General features: G+C 43.2%; 1 protein-coding gene across 4 annotated transcripts in view; it reads right to left on the reverse strand.

Annotated features, from left to right (window-relative positions):
- Nucleotides 1–15,877, reverse strand: part of SLC67A2 (solute carrier family 67 member 2) — a 114,826-nt gene that overhangs the window by 70,810 nt on the left and 28,139 nt on the right. For all 4 annotated transcript variants that reach the window (XR_014967833.1, XM_085622599.1, XM_085622600.1 and 1 more), the window contains exon 2: nt 11,065–11,152. Coding sequence is in view for 3 of the 4 variants with exons in the window: in XM_085622599.1 (XP_085478725.1) it covers nt 11,065–11,152 (88 nt within the window). In the remaining variant the exon portion in view is untranslated. The remainder of the gene's footprint in view (nt 1–11,064; nt 11,153–15,877) is intronic.

Raw genomic sequence — 15,877 nt, forward strand, 5'->3', positions numbered from 1 at the left:
ATTTGTTTACACACCCATATCAAAAATGGAATTATTAGAAATGAAGAAAGTAGTACCTAGTCATGACAAAGACCCAGCGGGTTTCCACCGAGAAATTAAAGACATGTTACTGATGGGAGAGTACACCTTTCCTGATATTATGACGATATTAAAGGTGCTTTTGCCTGCTGGCATTTATGAAAAACTGAAAGAAAAAGAGTGGGAAGTAGGAGACCAAAAGATAGACTGGACAGCATTAGCAGAGGAAGAAAGGGGCCGAACTGCAGGTTCGGGGCTCGGGGATAAAGTTAAACTGTTACCAGGTTTACTAGTACAGGTACTGCCACGTTTATTAACTACAAAAAAGGAAGATTGGGGTGCAATCACAGCCTGCAAACAAAAGCAAGATGAAGACACAAGCGACTATTATGCTCGATTTGAAAGATGTTTTGGTATAAATAGTGGTATAAAAGCAAGTAGTGACTCATATCCACATTTATTTGTGACAAAATTGGTGGAAAATGCATTGCCTCCAGTGAAGAATAGAATATTGAAATTCGAGAGTACCTGGCAAAGTAACACTCCGTCGCAAATGCTACAAATGTTACAGTATCATCACAATAGAATTAGGGATGAACAAGAACACGAGCATAGACGCATGAAGGATACAAAAATGAAAATGCTAGTTTCTCAGACAGTACCAGCAGATGGTCACAAAAAGGGTGTGACACATTCTGGTGATTCTGCAGTTCCTGTAAAAGGAACCTGCAATTACTGTAAACAACTAGGCCATTATGTACATGATTGTCCAGTCCTGAAACGTAATATAGCTACAGGTATTGCAAAAGAGAGACCACGATTAGTTAGACAAGATCAGAATGAACAAGGAGCTATGCAGCATGGACAGTCCATGCCAGTTCAGCAACAGTCCATGCCAGCCTCACAGCAACCCATACAGTTTGTGCCAGCTGCACCACCGTTGCCTGCTACTGCCACACAAACCACAACACGACAAATGTATCAGACTGCACAGTATGAATACCCTGAATATCAGCGCTACGCATGAACCAGCCTAGAGAGGGAAGTCGACTTACCGCTTATCGAGATTCCTGTAGATCAAGAAGGACCTTATGTACATAGTGAATTATTAGGTCAAGATAGAAAATTCTTACTCGATACAGGGGCAAGTCGAACAACTATAAAACGTAGTGAAGTTCCAGGGGCACCCCTCTCAGGCTCTCAAAATGTTTCCCTTGGTTTTTCGGGAAAACCTATTGTTAATGAAGTATCACAGCCTCTACCACTTACGATAGGACCTTTGACACGAACTACAGATTTATTGCTTACTAAATCATGCCCAGAAAATCTGTTAGGAATTAAAACTCTGAAAGCACTAGGAGCCATAATATGTTGTTCTCCGGAAGGAGTAAGGTTGTTTTTACGTGATTTTAAAGGTCACTATGTGTCTAGAGACATGGATCCCCGACTACAGACTTTACCAGTACATCTATGGGCACAAGGCCCTACGGATGTTGGCTGCATGAACATTACACCCTATCGAGTTACATTGAAAGCAGGAGTGGTACTACCACGAATGCGACAATACAAGTTACCGCATGATGCTGTAGTGGCTTTGCTGAAAATCATTGATGAGCTGATTGCCCAGGGAGTAGTTATAGAAACAGACTCCAATGTATGTAATTCACCGATAATTCCGATTCTTAAACGAACTGACCCTACTGCCCCACCAGTATACCGATTGGTTATTGATTTGCGTGAACTAAACAAGTGTATTGTACCACAATTCCCTGTGGTCCCTGATATATCATCATTGTTGACAGCAATTGATTCCGAAGCAACATTCTTTACTGTAATCGATCTCAAGAATGCCTTTTTCAGCGTCCCAATAGATCCGGAAAGCCAATACTTGTTCGGATTCAGTTTAAATGGGCGCAGCTTTAAATTCTCACGCGCTCCCCAAGGATTTACAGAAAGCCCCAGCATCTACAGCCAAGCACTGAAACGAGAACTTGACAGTATCCACATGCCAGTCAATACGGCACTGCTTCAATATGTCGATGATCTGCTGATCACCGCAAGAAGCGAGCCAGAATGTGAAAAGGCTTCTCTGACAGTTTTACATTTCCTAGCCGACAAGGGGCACAAGGTGTCCCCTTCTAAGCTGCAATTCTGTGTTCAGCGAGTTATTTATCTTGGTCACTCGCTGTCCAAGGAGGGAAGGCAGCTTACACCAGATCGCATTCAGTTAATTGCTAACATGTCAATACCCCAGACACAGAAGGAGGTGCGGGCTTTCATAGGCCTCACTTCATATTGTAGGCAGTGGATCCCTCAGTACGCATTTCTAGCAAAACCACTCATTCAGTTAACCACACAGGAGGCAGCCACATCGACTGTTCTCCCTTGGACTCAGGAACATACACAAGCTTTTGAAAGCTTAAAGAAAGCTTTATGTCAAGCACCTGTTTTAGCAACGCCATGTTATAGCAAACATTTTACACTTTTTGTTACAGAACGCGAAGGTACTGCCTTGTCAGTACTCACTCAGGATCAAGCAGGATCACGCAAGCCATGTGCTTATTTTTCCAGTACATTAGATCCCGTAGCTCAGGCTTTGCCTGCATGCCTGAAATCAGTGGCAGCGACAGCTTTAGCAATCAGACAAAGCGATGCCATAGTATTAGGACACCCATTGACAGTACAAGTACCACATGCAGTAGAGGTTCTTGTGAACCGAACGCAAACACAACACTTGACCATAGCAAGACTTACCGGTTATGAACTGACATTGTTTCAACCACACATAGAGATCCGACGGTGTAATACATTGAATCCTGCTACACTATTACCTGTAATTGGAACAGACCCACTAGCTCATGATTGTGTTGAAATCATTGAAATAAAGACGAAACCTAGACAAGACTTGACAGACGTTCCATTGTTAGATCCAGATCTGACGTTGTATGTAGACGGATCGTGCATGAGAACAAGTACAGGAGATTTAGTGGCCGCGTATGCAGTCACAACAGACACTGAAGTTATTGAGACACATTGTATAGATACTTTGTCAGCCCAAGCAGCAGAACTTATTGCTCTAACACAAGCCTGTATTCAAGCCACAAATAAGAAAGTTAATGTATACACTGACTCACGTTATGCATTCGGAGTTGTACACGACTTCGGCGTGCTGTGGCGAGAGAGAGGTTATTTAACCTCCCATGGTGCCCACATTCAGCACGGACCCCTCATTCATGCTTTGTTAGACGCAATACATCTACCCACTGCTATATCGATTATGAAATGTAAAGCACACACGAAGGTTACTGATACCATTTCTCAAGGCAATGATTTAGCTGACAAAACAGCTAAACAGACTGCTCAGAATCGCACATTAGACATGACAAAGCCAATAGTTCAGACACCAACACAGTGTATGACAATTAAGGATCCCGCACTTGACGTAATTGACATACAGACACATGCCACAGCAGAAGAAATAAAGAAGTGGACTGAACTAGGAGGGATACAGACAGATCAAGGATGGATGACGAAGGAGAAATCTGTATGGTTTCTCCCTGATTCCATGGTTCAAGCCATTATAGCTACAGTTCACAGTCCAGCACATTTAGGAGAGAAGGCTATGCTAGACAGCATTCAGCACATTTGGTTCAATAAACATTTACGAGCAGCAGCTAAACAAAAAGTTCGTACCTGTATGATATGTTGTCAGTTTAATCCAGGAAAGAGTGTTTCCGTAGAGCAGGGTGGATTTCAGCCTCCTGACCATCCTTTTGAAGTCCTCCAGATGGATTATATTCAGATGGAACGTTGTCGAGGATTCAAATATGTTCTCGTAGTTGTCTGCGCTCTCTCCCGTTGGACAGAGGCGTATCCCGTATCAGATTACACTGCCTCGACTACTGCCAAGCAGCTAGTTCGAGAATTCTTCCCACGGTACGGTTTACCACGTGTTGTATATTCAGATAACGGTCAGCCTTTCTCATCCGAATTAATGAAATATGTCTCACTTTTGTTGGGATATCAGTGGAAATTCCACTGTGTCCGACACCCCGAGGCAGCAGGTCTCGTGGAACGACATAATCAACTTTTAAAAATCAGATTGTCTAAAATATGTCAGGAAAAAGGTGTGGACTGGATAGTAGCCTTACCAGTTGCGCTATTCTACATGAGGATGGTAGCACACTCTCGAACAGGGCTATCGCCTTATGAGGTGATCTTTGGTAGGCCACCGAATATGTGGGGGACGCCTATACCCCGTAAAATAACTGATGTTGACTGTAATATGCTGACAGATTACCTGGCTTCCTTGATGTCTGCACTACAATCTTGTCATTCACAGGTAGTCGCAGCTTTTCCCGACAACACCGAGGTGAAACCTCATGATGTAATTCCCGGTGATTATGTTCTCGTCAGGAATTTTGATCGGAAAACCCAATTGGAGCCAAGGTGGAGGCTTCCTAAGTTGGTCCTGCTGACGACCAGAACAGCTGTGAAGATCGAAGGAAGAAAAGGATGGGTGCATTCCACCCATATAAAAAAATTTAATGGACTTCCTCCTGACACAGACAGTACTTCCCGTGTGTCTTCCCCCATTGACTCAAAGCTACCTTTGGCTGAGGCCAGTAGCACCGAACTCTATAAACAGAAACTCAGGTCCAGATCTAAACTGTCGGACGATTTGATTGTTTAAGTCCTCTCCAAGGTGAAGCGGTTGAATCTGTCCCGACATGTATCCCTTAGGTCTGAATCATGTAGAGTCCAGAATCATAATGAAACGACATGCTTATTGTAAATCACTGCGTAGCCACTGTATTGTGACTTTATTAATTTTGTTTTTCTTGAGTTTTTTAATAGTTACTGCAAGTATATTGTTGCATATGTATTATCCTGTTTCTAAACGTGCTTTCAATATAACTGATGAACATTCTTTTAGTGACCTACCCCCACATGAGTTGTCCTATAGACTTGCGCTGCGTAATAACACATTCATTAGTATGTTACATCATTCCCATCAGACTAGTAATGCCACCAATTGTTGGGTGTGTGGCCGACTTCCTCCCTATCAGAATAACAAAGGAGTTCTGCCTTTCTTTCCACATCCGTTCACACACAATGGCTCCTGTGGAGCATGGTTTAGTTTATTAAATTCCATAGACCCAGACACAGCAGTTTATCAACAACACTGGATATGGGGAAATCTGAATATAGTTTTATTCAAAGTCTGTTACCCCAATAAGGAGGGTCACCCCAGTAGAACAGGAACTGATTTAGAAAATGAAGTGTATAAATTAGGTAATTTTACGCCTAATCTTATGATTTTGAATGTCAAATCCGAAGTTGAACTAATTCTGCCCACTATGTCAGTATTTCCAGTTAAGGGTGAATTATGTGTGAGAAAAGTTGGTTCCATACATATGGGCCATAGCCAATGCGTTACTATAGTAGAATATAGTGATCAAGGTAAATCTTCATTTAGAGCTTCTCGCCATTCTTACTTCATATGTGGCCAGACGGCATATATGCGTCTGCCTCTAGATTGGGATGGTACCTGTTACATAGCATTCCTTTTGCCACCTGTTTTCCTAGCTCCCCCTGATTATTATCGAAATGTTCATTTAGTACACAATAGAGAGCGAAGAGATCTCCCAGTTGTCGATTATACTGAGACAGCATGGGACAAATATGTAGATTTCAATAAAGGTATCTTTCCCTATATAGGTACTATATCAAATAGTAAGCTGATACGCAGACTCACCAAGACTCTTGAAGCTGTAGTAAACGAGACTATAGCCGCCCTAGGCAATCTGACAGAGGAACAATCAGTGATGAGAATTGTTGTTCTCCAGAATCGTCTTGTCCTTGACGTCATCCTGGCCGATAGGGGCGGAGCTTGCAGGGTCATCGGATCCAGCTGCTGCATATTCATACCAGAAAATTCGCCATCTGTATATAAAGCTATAACACGCCTTCATAAGATTGTAAGCCAGATACACGAGAATCCAGGCACTTGGACGTGGTCCGGGTGGTTTTGGAGTGTGATATCAGCCTGGGGATGGAGAGTTCTATCCTTCCTAGGTATTGGCCTTCTCATACTATTCAGTTGCTGTCTATGTCTACAATGTGGACCAGCGATTTGTGGTCTGTGTGCCACATCGTGCATTCCATATCACAGTTCTCGTTCAAAATACCGGAAGAAGAAGGAAGAAGAAATGATGCTCCATGAGCAAATCGATGGAATGATGAAGATTGATGTCTCTTGAAGGGCAAGAAGGGGACAAGGAGGGAATGTGGAAATGTGGATTTTCCTGATCAGTTATGTCCCCTATCTTGGACCCCAACGGTTCTATATGCATGTTACAAGTACATGTATGTTCCCTCCAGTTCCAGTTTCTAAGACGCAAACATATGTGTGTCTTCCGTCGACATGTTCTCTGTCAGATCCGCCATTAATGGGCTGGATATTCGATTCCTAAATATGAAAGGCCACCGACTTTATATGGCTAAGTTACTCCATTTTTACAGTTCAGGCAAGTAGGCCCGATTCTGTCCTCAAAGCCTTTCCCTGCTCTCTGTCTCTGACAGCTTCAGCTTGAGCTCGCATCTGTATCCATGAACTTTGTCCTACTCCCTGTGCAGCTAACGATGTCTGCCTCGGCCAGTTTTCGCCTGCCTGCCAAGAAGTTGTATTTCACCTTCGAATTATCTATTTTGCTCTTCAGCCGATGCATTCCTGTCTAGTGATTTAGGTAAACATTTCCTTTAGCTCACAAGCGAGGACTCAGCCTTTCCGTCCTCCTGCAAGTGATTCATAGTCCTGCTGCCATGGAAAGTTTTCTGCCCCTCGCATCTCATATAGACACTTAGACGCTTGTACACGCACACACAGTTAGTATAGAATAGATTCTGTCCGAGAGTCCTTCCTTGTGGATAACATAGTTCTCCAAACATAGGATGGTAGATATGATTTGGGATTAGGTTGACTTGACCCCCCAGACTTCTCGTCTCCACATGTAGAGCTAAATGTCAAGTCCCCTTCACCCCCTAGTTGCACGTCAATTACACGTCATGCTGCTGCGCGCGCATCTATGCCAAGTATTATCTTATAGATCCACCTATGTCTGATAATACAAACCAATCATGTTTCTTTTATTCCTTGTTACGCCTAGTTTCGATTATGTCACTGTCACGTCATTTTTCTTATCAAATGTTACGCCTTTTACATTCGTTTCATTGTAATGCACTTATTATAAAAATACATGTCTGTCAATGAATTATTGTACTTCACTTCCTGAACCCTCGTGGTGACGGAACCTGAAGGCCGCGACTCGAGTCGGCCATTTTGAATGGAATAAAGCCCATTAGAAAACCTCTTATACCACGGATTCTGCCTCTTGTTATTTTGAGCTATTTTACTTTATTTAAGATCCCGTATGAAATTCAGTCCGGTATATTTTATTTACCACAGAAAAGGGGGTGGGAGGGGAAGAAGCAACATGGACTAGAAAGGGCAGGAAGTGGAGAAGCAAGAGTGACCATGGTGATGGGAGGGGGAAGAAGAAACACAGACAGGGGGTGCAAAAGGGAAGAAGCAACACAGACAATGGGGGTTGGGTGGTATGGGAAGAAGCAACATGGCACGGTGGGCGTGGGAGTGGAAGAAGCAAAATGGACAAGGGGAGCTGGGAGGAGAAGCTGGGAGGAGAATGGTATATTAGCACACATGCCCGAATATGGGGCACCTCTGCATTTCATGGGTTTTACTATCTAAACTCATTGAAGAAATACACAGTCATATGAAACGGAGCAAGAACACAGCATGTCAATTGGAATAATAATATCTTAAATAGGAATAAAATGGGACTATTCAGGGGATATTTATATAGAATTGGTGCAAACAGAAAAGACTGTGCCCTTTTTGCATTCTTACTAATGATAAGTTGGATGTTTAAGGGACGATTGATAATGGCACACAAGATTGCAAAGGTAGCACACCGTCCCCTACTAATTCATGATTCTATTACTTTAGTGAGCCCAGCCTAATGCTCTTGCATTAACTTCACGCACAAGGACTCTGAACAATCTTGGCTACTGATTTTATGTATCATACGACGGACAATGGGGCCTCTGATGGCCTCTTGCTGTTAGACCTGTCTGCTTGTGATACACTACACCATTCTATATTACTCAATCGCCACAAGACAACCAGATTTAGAGAATCTGCCTTAAACAGACTCACTTCTTTGAGATATGGATGTATTAACAAGTGGGCCTCATTACGATGGTGGTCGGATTTCATCAGGCAGGTGTCTGACCAACTATATGTCGGCGGTTCCACCTGCTCGATTAAAATGTGAACATCATGCAGGCGGTCAGAAAACTGCTCTTTTCTATTGCAGCTTGTGCTACAGGCCTAGAAAAGGGCTGCAGTACAAGCCGCAGGGGAAAAGGGCAGTTCACATGGTGCATGGATGATTGAGGAGGCACCACATGTGCCCCCCCCCTACTTTGGGCCCATAGCGGAGGCCCACCGGGGATGGGGCTCTGCTAGGGGCCCCCAAAGTCCCATTCCATCTGCCTTCACATGGCGGCCAGGCCGCCATGTAAAGACAGAGGGGAAATGGTCGAGTTCCCTACGGTGGTGCCTCTGTAGACACCAACCCCATTGTAGGGATTACGCTCCGACGATGAACCAACAGGCTCCTTGAGCTTGTCAGACAGCCGTCCCTCCGCCCGCTGTGCTACGAGCGACCGCATCATTATGCATCGGTCAGACCGCAGCCTACGATGTAGGACGGACCGCCACCGACAGTCTGTCGGGAGCGATCCACCCGACATCATAACCAGGTCCAGTCTCACTGCTCCCTTTCAGCTAGAAAGAATGGTCTTTGTTGATCGAAATTCCATAGGGCTCCTCGCCCTCCCTACAATAATATGTTTTGTAGCTGAATGGTGACAAAACTCAAATTGTATTCTTTGGTGACAGCAAATTATCCTGCTCAGAGGATATTTGGTCTTCATTTCTGAGAGCTTTCGTCTGTCCAGTTCCAAATGCATGAAAAACATCTGGTTTGACTAGCACCTCTATTGCAAAACTCATATTCTGGCAGTGAAAGACCTCAGAAAAACCTGTCCATCTTCCAGAGTTGAAGGGTCTGCAGCTCAATCAACTGATCTCAGCTGGACTAAAGCAATGCCCTGTACCTCATTTGTATTTGTTTTCCAATTGCGTAGCTGGAGAGGATACAAAACATGGTGATATGCCCCGTGGCTAGTATTCGCAAATTCGATCACTTAAGTCAAGTCAAGTCATCAACACTTCTATAGCGCAAACATATCACTCCAAAGAGTCTCATGGCGCTTGCAGCAGCTGGAAGCGGAGAGGGAAAAAAGACAGAACAAGATTACTGATCGAATAACCAGGTTTTGAGTTTATTTTGAAAACACCCTAGAACGGGGATGGACCGCAAGTCGACCGGCAACTTGTTCCAAGAAGGCGGAGCTAAGTAAGAAAAAGATCTACCACCCTGCCTAGTGGTATAAATTCTAAAAGGAATGAGCAGGGACTTAGTACTTGACCGCAATACCCTCTGGGGCTTGTACCAACAGAGTTTTCTGGACCAGTATTGCGGTTTGTTCCCATACAGATATTTATGGGTAAGGCATAAAACCTTGAAGAGAATGCGCTTTCTCACTGGGAGCCAGTGCAGAGCTCTAAGACATGGGGCAGAGGAAGTTCGTTGAGGGAGATTCAAAATCAACTTGGCCGCAATATTTTGTAACGTCTGGAGTTTATTTAAAAAGGATTCATTTATGGATAGCAAAAGTGCATTTCCGTAGTCCATTCGGTTGGTAATCAAACCCTGAAGCAACGGTTTTCTTGCTTCCAGGGGATCCACTTAAAGACTCTCCGCAGTGTACGCATCATTCCGAAACAGGAACTGACCACATGATTAACCTGGGCCCTCATGGACAATTGATTGTCCATGTAAAAACCCAAGTTACGGACTACCTCCTTAGGAACAGGACAGGCACCAAGGTCATAGGGCCACTTATCCAAAGCACGCCAGTTGCCACATTCGCTGCCAGTCAAGCAGTTCATCCAGTTCAAGGTCCTCTGCCTGGTTAATCAAGCCTATTATCTCAAGAGTCAAAAAATACTACCTTTCTAGATTTCTCCCTATTATCCAGGAAGCCGTCTCAGATTATGATCCGTTTCACCACTCTCTGTACCTCACTTACATAATGCCTGATCCAGTGGAAAGTCCTTCAGATTCCTTGAGTCCGGACTCTGGAACGAGTACCACACTAGTGTAACGAACCTTGAGTGGGCCTCCCTGCAAGGCATGTGGAGGGGCCCCTTCTGGGCTCAATCAAGAGCTCTGCAGCCAGGGTGCTGTGTCTTTGGCTTGGTGGTGATAATATGGTATTGCTTTTGTGTTGTCTGTATTCGAGGCATTGGTAGCACTGCTAATGGCAGTGGTATTGCATGTGTGAGATAAATAATTTAATATGCCTAAAAGTCTGAGGGTACTTTTTACATGCTGACCGAACAATTCTCCAAAACAACCAACAGTATAAGTTGAGAGAGCATTATTCTTCTGAGCGGAGCAAGAGCACACATCAAGTATATTTTAAAGAATTGGGAACAAAAACCGCAAATGGTGTCATTGCTGGACCTAAAAAGCAATTGCTCGTTTACGCCCAGTGATTTTGCTATCAGAAAAATAAAAACCCTGCACTCACTTGAACGAATTTGTTAAAGCGACAATAACGAAACTTCTGGCCGAGTTGGCTATTTTTGTGACAGTAAAGTACCTGTGCTGAAGAGGTTTTTATTAAAGGCACCCATGTAAGAACAGTGTATTTCTCCGCTCATCGTGAGACTTTGTAACCAAAACCAGGCGTTTGTCAGGACGAGTGCCTTGTCGCTTTTGAGTCATGACTTCAGCATGGTACCTGTAGTAACCAGATCTCCTCTCACAAGATCAAAGTACCGAACATTCACATATGTTATTCTATGAGTCATCTACACACTCTACTCACCTATCACTCCAGCAGCTGTTGGACTGACTCCAAGGGACTTTATGTGATGGCTCAGTAAAGGGACCACCATGCTCACACCAAACAAATCCTGCAAGTGAAAAGATGGTACTGTGTGAAAACCTAATCTCTTAACTGCATAGATTCAGGATGTATTCTGAGGTTGCCAAGTTAGTTTGCCACATTTTGAACTAAAAGCGAATTCATTCTAATTTGCAATATGTATTATGCAGGAATAATATACCAAAACGTTTGCTCTAAGAAAACACTGATTCCAGAATGTCAATGGCAAGTATATCAGCATGGAATGGATACTTAATATATTCTTAATTCCACATTTAAGCCCCTTGAAGATATTCCTAGCTTTATGGTGCATACACGAGGAGTTAAGAATAATCAATTTACACCAACATATATACTTATTTGGATTATATATGGTATGTTCTGACAAATATTTTTGTAGGTTATTATTAAAAACTCTATATTCTGGTAGTAAATCAAGTTACTTTCCCATATTTATGGATTTTGGAGACACTCATTTTGATTTGTTTTCTGCATGCACTAGTTAATGAAGGGAGAGTTACAAAACGTTGTAAGAAGTGCAACTGTTCAACTAAAGAAGTGCTGACAGTGCTAGTCAAACAAATGTAGCACACTGGTGCTAGATATTGTGTTCAACGATTTTAAAAGGTTAGACTTGTAGAACTAAGAATGCACCTAGAGAATCAAAGACAACCCTCTACTACAGAAACGGAGTGTCTGAAGTCCTAGATCAGACAAGCTTAAAATATATGTTTTCAGATTCCAAAAAGGTCTTTCTATTACATCGCCCCTCAGTCATATAGCAGAAAATGCACACTTATTGTATGTACAAGAACAAAAAAAGAATTTCGGGCAAAATTCAAATCAGTTACAAGTTTCTGTTGCAAACTGGTGTGGGAGCAGAACAATACCCCAATATTCTGGACACCCCAAAATGCAAATTACCTCCAAATATTACTCAGACTGTTGTCCCCGATTTGATCCTGCATATAAAAGGCAGTCGTCCTGACATTAATAGCAAAAACAATAACTGGGACCACTCAACAACTGAGTTCCAGATCAGATAAAAGTTCAAGGGTTTTAATACAGAATTTCAAAATCAAGCAGTACAGAAAAATGCCATGAAGGCCTTAATGCAAGTTATAGAGAGTAGTCAAAATAAGAAATTAGTCATAGTCCCAAATGAGACACAAAGTCAAACAGATCTTATCTGATTAAGGGAAAATAATCGGACTCATGCTCAGAATCAAGGGTTTCTTATATGAAATACTTGCATAACAAATTAGGAAAAACGCAGTCTCTTCATGGTGTGATGGGAAGTAACAACTTATTTGGCTAATCAGACATTCGCATGTCACATTAAAGTACATAAGCAGTAGCCCATTTTAAGAAAGCCTTTTCCATGCCACCTCCATCCCGAGACAATCTAATATAAAATATTTTAATAATAACATTGCACTAATATCTAGAAGCAGGCCCAGCAACCAAACCACAGTGGATGGGCCTTGAGAAACTTACAACAGTTAGGAGCACTAGAAAGTTCATTTAGATCTTTGTATTCAAGCAGTAGGCAAAAAACTATTAGATCAATCGGTCTTATCGACTGCAAAGCCTGTGGGGAGAATAGATGCAAAAGGGGACGAGATGGGAAGGGTAGAATAAAGGAGTAAAATGAATGTCGTTAACGAATCAGAAAAGCATCCATATTAACCAAGATAGAGTTTTCATAAAAATGTGGACTAACTAAAATGTTAATAAAGTCTTTTCTATACGTCATATTAAACTTGTTTCAACTAGAATAATGCTTATTCAGCCTTTGTGTATTGGATCCAACAATGAAATCATTATTCATTGGTATTACTTATTGAACAAAAAAAAGCTTTAGAAGAAATGCTACCACACTAGTTTCTACAAAACAGACTGTGTTCAGGATACAAAGGAAGTGTGGTAGGATGGCTCCACAACAGATGGGGACTTTCAATTTGCCATGATCAAATGGTCATGATGAAAGCACCACTTGACTTTTAGTGAGTGAGTCTTTAAGCAGTTACCTCATGAAAGCAAGAACTGTGTGCACCTTTTGATGCTGGATCTATGAGACAGACTTTAGGATGAAAGAATATAGGGGGATTGATGATTTAACTGAATGTTTAAGTCATAATGATGCTAAAGAGCCCATGGGTCGTGGCAGAAATAAGTCTGTGAGCAAAACGATGTAGACAAATGCGTTTGTGGATCGAGTTGGCTGGTGTGTGCGACATCTACATCCAATCAGACAGAAAGTATTTTCAGAAAGGGGATTTTAAGGGAATGGTTGTGACAAAGAGTGGGTTAAGGGGGTAATTTCAGACGCCAATACCTAAAGGAGAACTCTAGTAGTCCTGCTCCATGGAGAGTCACAATGAGACTGTTTCTCCCTTCGGCCACTCTGTCAAGACAGAAGTTAACCCTTCAGATAATCTGAAAAATTTTATATTTGGGCAGGATCTTGGTGCAGGCCGATGAAGAGGTCAAGACTTACTCTGGAAGCAGCCAGCTACACTGGGAGAGTGCGGTACAAAAATAGCCAGGGTGCGCATAGTGAATATAATCTGGGTAGTAATAGTACATTGTTGCTTGTTGGTCGACCTTTTTTCAACTTTTTTTCTTTTGAATTAACGACAAAATAAGGCAATATTAAAGTTTTAGGCAACATAAAATGTCGACAACACTGCTGTCACTTTACCAACTGTGAATCTGCGCTTAAAGGTCGAATGGAGCAGAAAGCTGGCTGGTAAAGAAGTTTCAAAAGTGAGATTTTTGATCAATATACCTTATGAAAAATATGTTTATTACAAACTCACAGGACTGCTATTTGGCCTGCTAGCTGGTTTACCCAAGGATGTGCAAAAGCCGTAAGAGCAAATGAGTGTGTACGTCAGGTCATATTATCTATTATACAATTTGCATGCATGCCAACATTTTAGAGCAGGAAAATGGGAGATTATGAAAAGAAAAAAAAATAGGGGGAAGCTTACTTTCCCCTGTGATTCCTATTGAAGCAGAAGCAGTTTTATGAAGAAGACGGCTAAAATAAAGCCTTTTTTTTACTTTAAAAACCGTTAGTCTAGCGGAGTTTGGCCGGGCTCTTGATCGGGCTGTGTAATGGCCGCTCTTTAGAAGGGCTCTGCCGGCCGAGCCTATAATCCAGCATGGGCTGAGTACCCGCTTACCGGGCAAAAATAGTGGGCCCTGATTTATGCCTATGCAGTGGGGGTACTTTGGATGGCACCGCAGGCTCTTGGCAGCTGCGCTAGATGAGTGCGTGCGAGGGCCGGCTGACGACGCAGCTAGGCCTGTGCCGCGGGGCTGAACTCCGGAGTTGCGTTGATGTGAGAACTGTAACAGAGAAGCCATCGCGGAGGGGCCACTTGCTGGGTGGCACGGCTTAGGATCGGCCTGTCGTGATTCGTTGAGGCTGGGACAGACCCGGGGAGAGATAGAGCTCTCTGGAGATTGCTGTCATCATTTACAGGTTGTGGCATTGGGGGAAGGGGGGACTCCCGCTCGGGAACTAGAGCTGCACCACCACTGAGGCCTACCAGACCAAATATGGGAGTATTTGAGCCCTTTTGCAAAGTTGCAATGGTGTTGCATGGTCCCCATTGGCCGTGAATTGGTTAATGCTATGGTTGTTCGCCATTGGATTCTTCCTTTTCTGGTGGAGCTTTGGATCGAGGCCTGCTCGTGTCCACTGAGTGCGGACCTGGCTCAGGGTGTGGCAGGCTCTTAACTTATTGCTGTGAGGCGCTGCATGCCGGATTGTGCAGCCTGCCTTGAGTCCCATTGATTGATTCAGAAACTGTCCCTCTCTCACACCAGTTTCTTTTTCAAATCATATTGGACTGGCATTACTTTATATCAATTTAGAAAAACAAAACCAATCAAAACTTCAGTTTGAAAGTAGGCAACTAACAAGACAAGGGGATCGGGGGTCACACTCTGTGGCATCTCCCGAGTGCTCTGAGGTGGACCCACAACAGGATATTGATATAAAAGAAATCCTGGTAAATGTAAGCTCAAGCCTCAAGACCATAGACACAAAGCTGGATATCCTCACAAGCCGCTTAATCAGGTCAAACAGCGAGTGGACAAGCATGAGGATCGCATTGACTATTTGGAGCACCGCGAGTTGGATGCACATTATGCAGACGGATTCCAGGGAGCAACTACTGAAAATGGGTAGAGTGCTGGAAGTGATCAAGGCGCAACAATCTCGGATTACTGGCGTCACAGAATCCACAAACATTACTAAAATGGAAGATTATGTTGAAACTATGCTTTGTGATCTCTTTGGGGAAGGCTTATCCACTGTGTTCATTGTGAAACATTGACATCGCTCTCTGTGGCGTTAATGATCACTGCAAGACGCTGCAACTATTTGCATACCTAAAGCGGAACCCAATAGATATTTGCTTACTACAGCAACTTCACCTCACGGAAGGGACTATTACTCCGCTGCAATCTGTGTGGATTGGGGAAAAGTATGTTGTTCCCTATTCCAATTATGGGACTGGAGTGGCGATCCTCATAAGAAAGGGGTTGGCCTGACGCATGGGCAAAGTTTAGTGCGACACACAGGGCAGATATTTTTTGCTTTCAGGAGTCATTCAAGATTATCTCTGCCTATGGTCCTTATATGGATGACCCCCAATTCTTTGCGGTGGAATGGGAGGCTGGCCAAGGCGCTGGGACCTGGGGCAACTGTGTGGGGTGGAGATTTTAAAGTAATTCC

Source organism: Triturus cristatus, chromosome 8 (assembly GCF_964204655.1).
Source record: "Triturus cristatus chromosome 8, aTriCri1.1, whole genome shotgun sequence".
NCBI classification, from domain to species: Eukaryota; Metazoa; Chordata; class Amphibia; order Caudata; family Salamandridae; genus Triturus; species Triturus cristatus.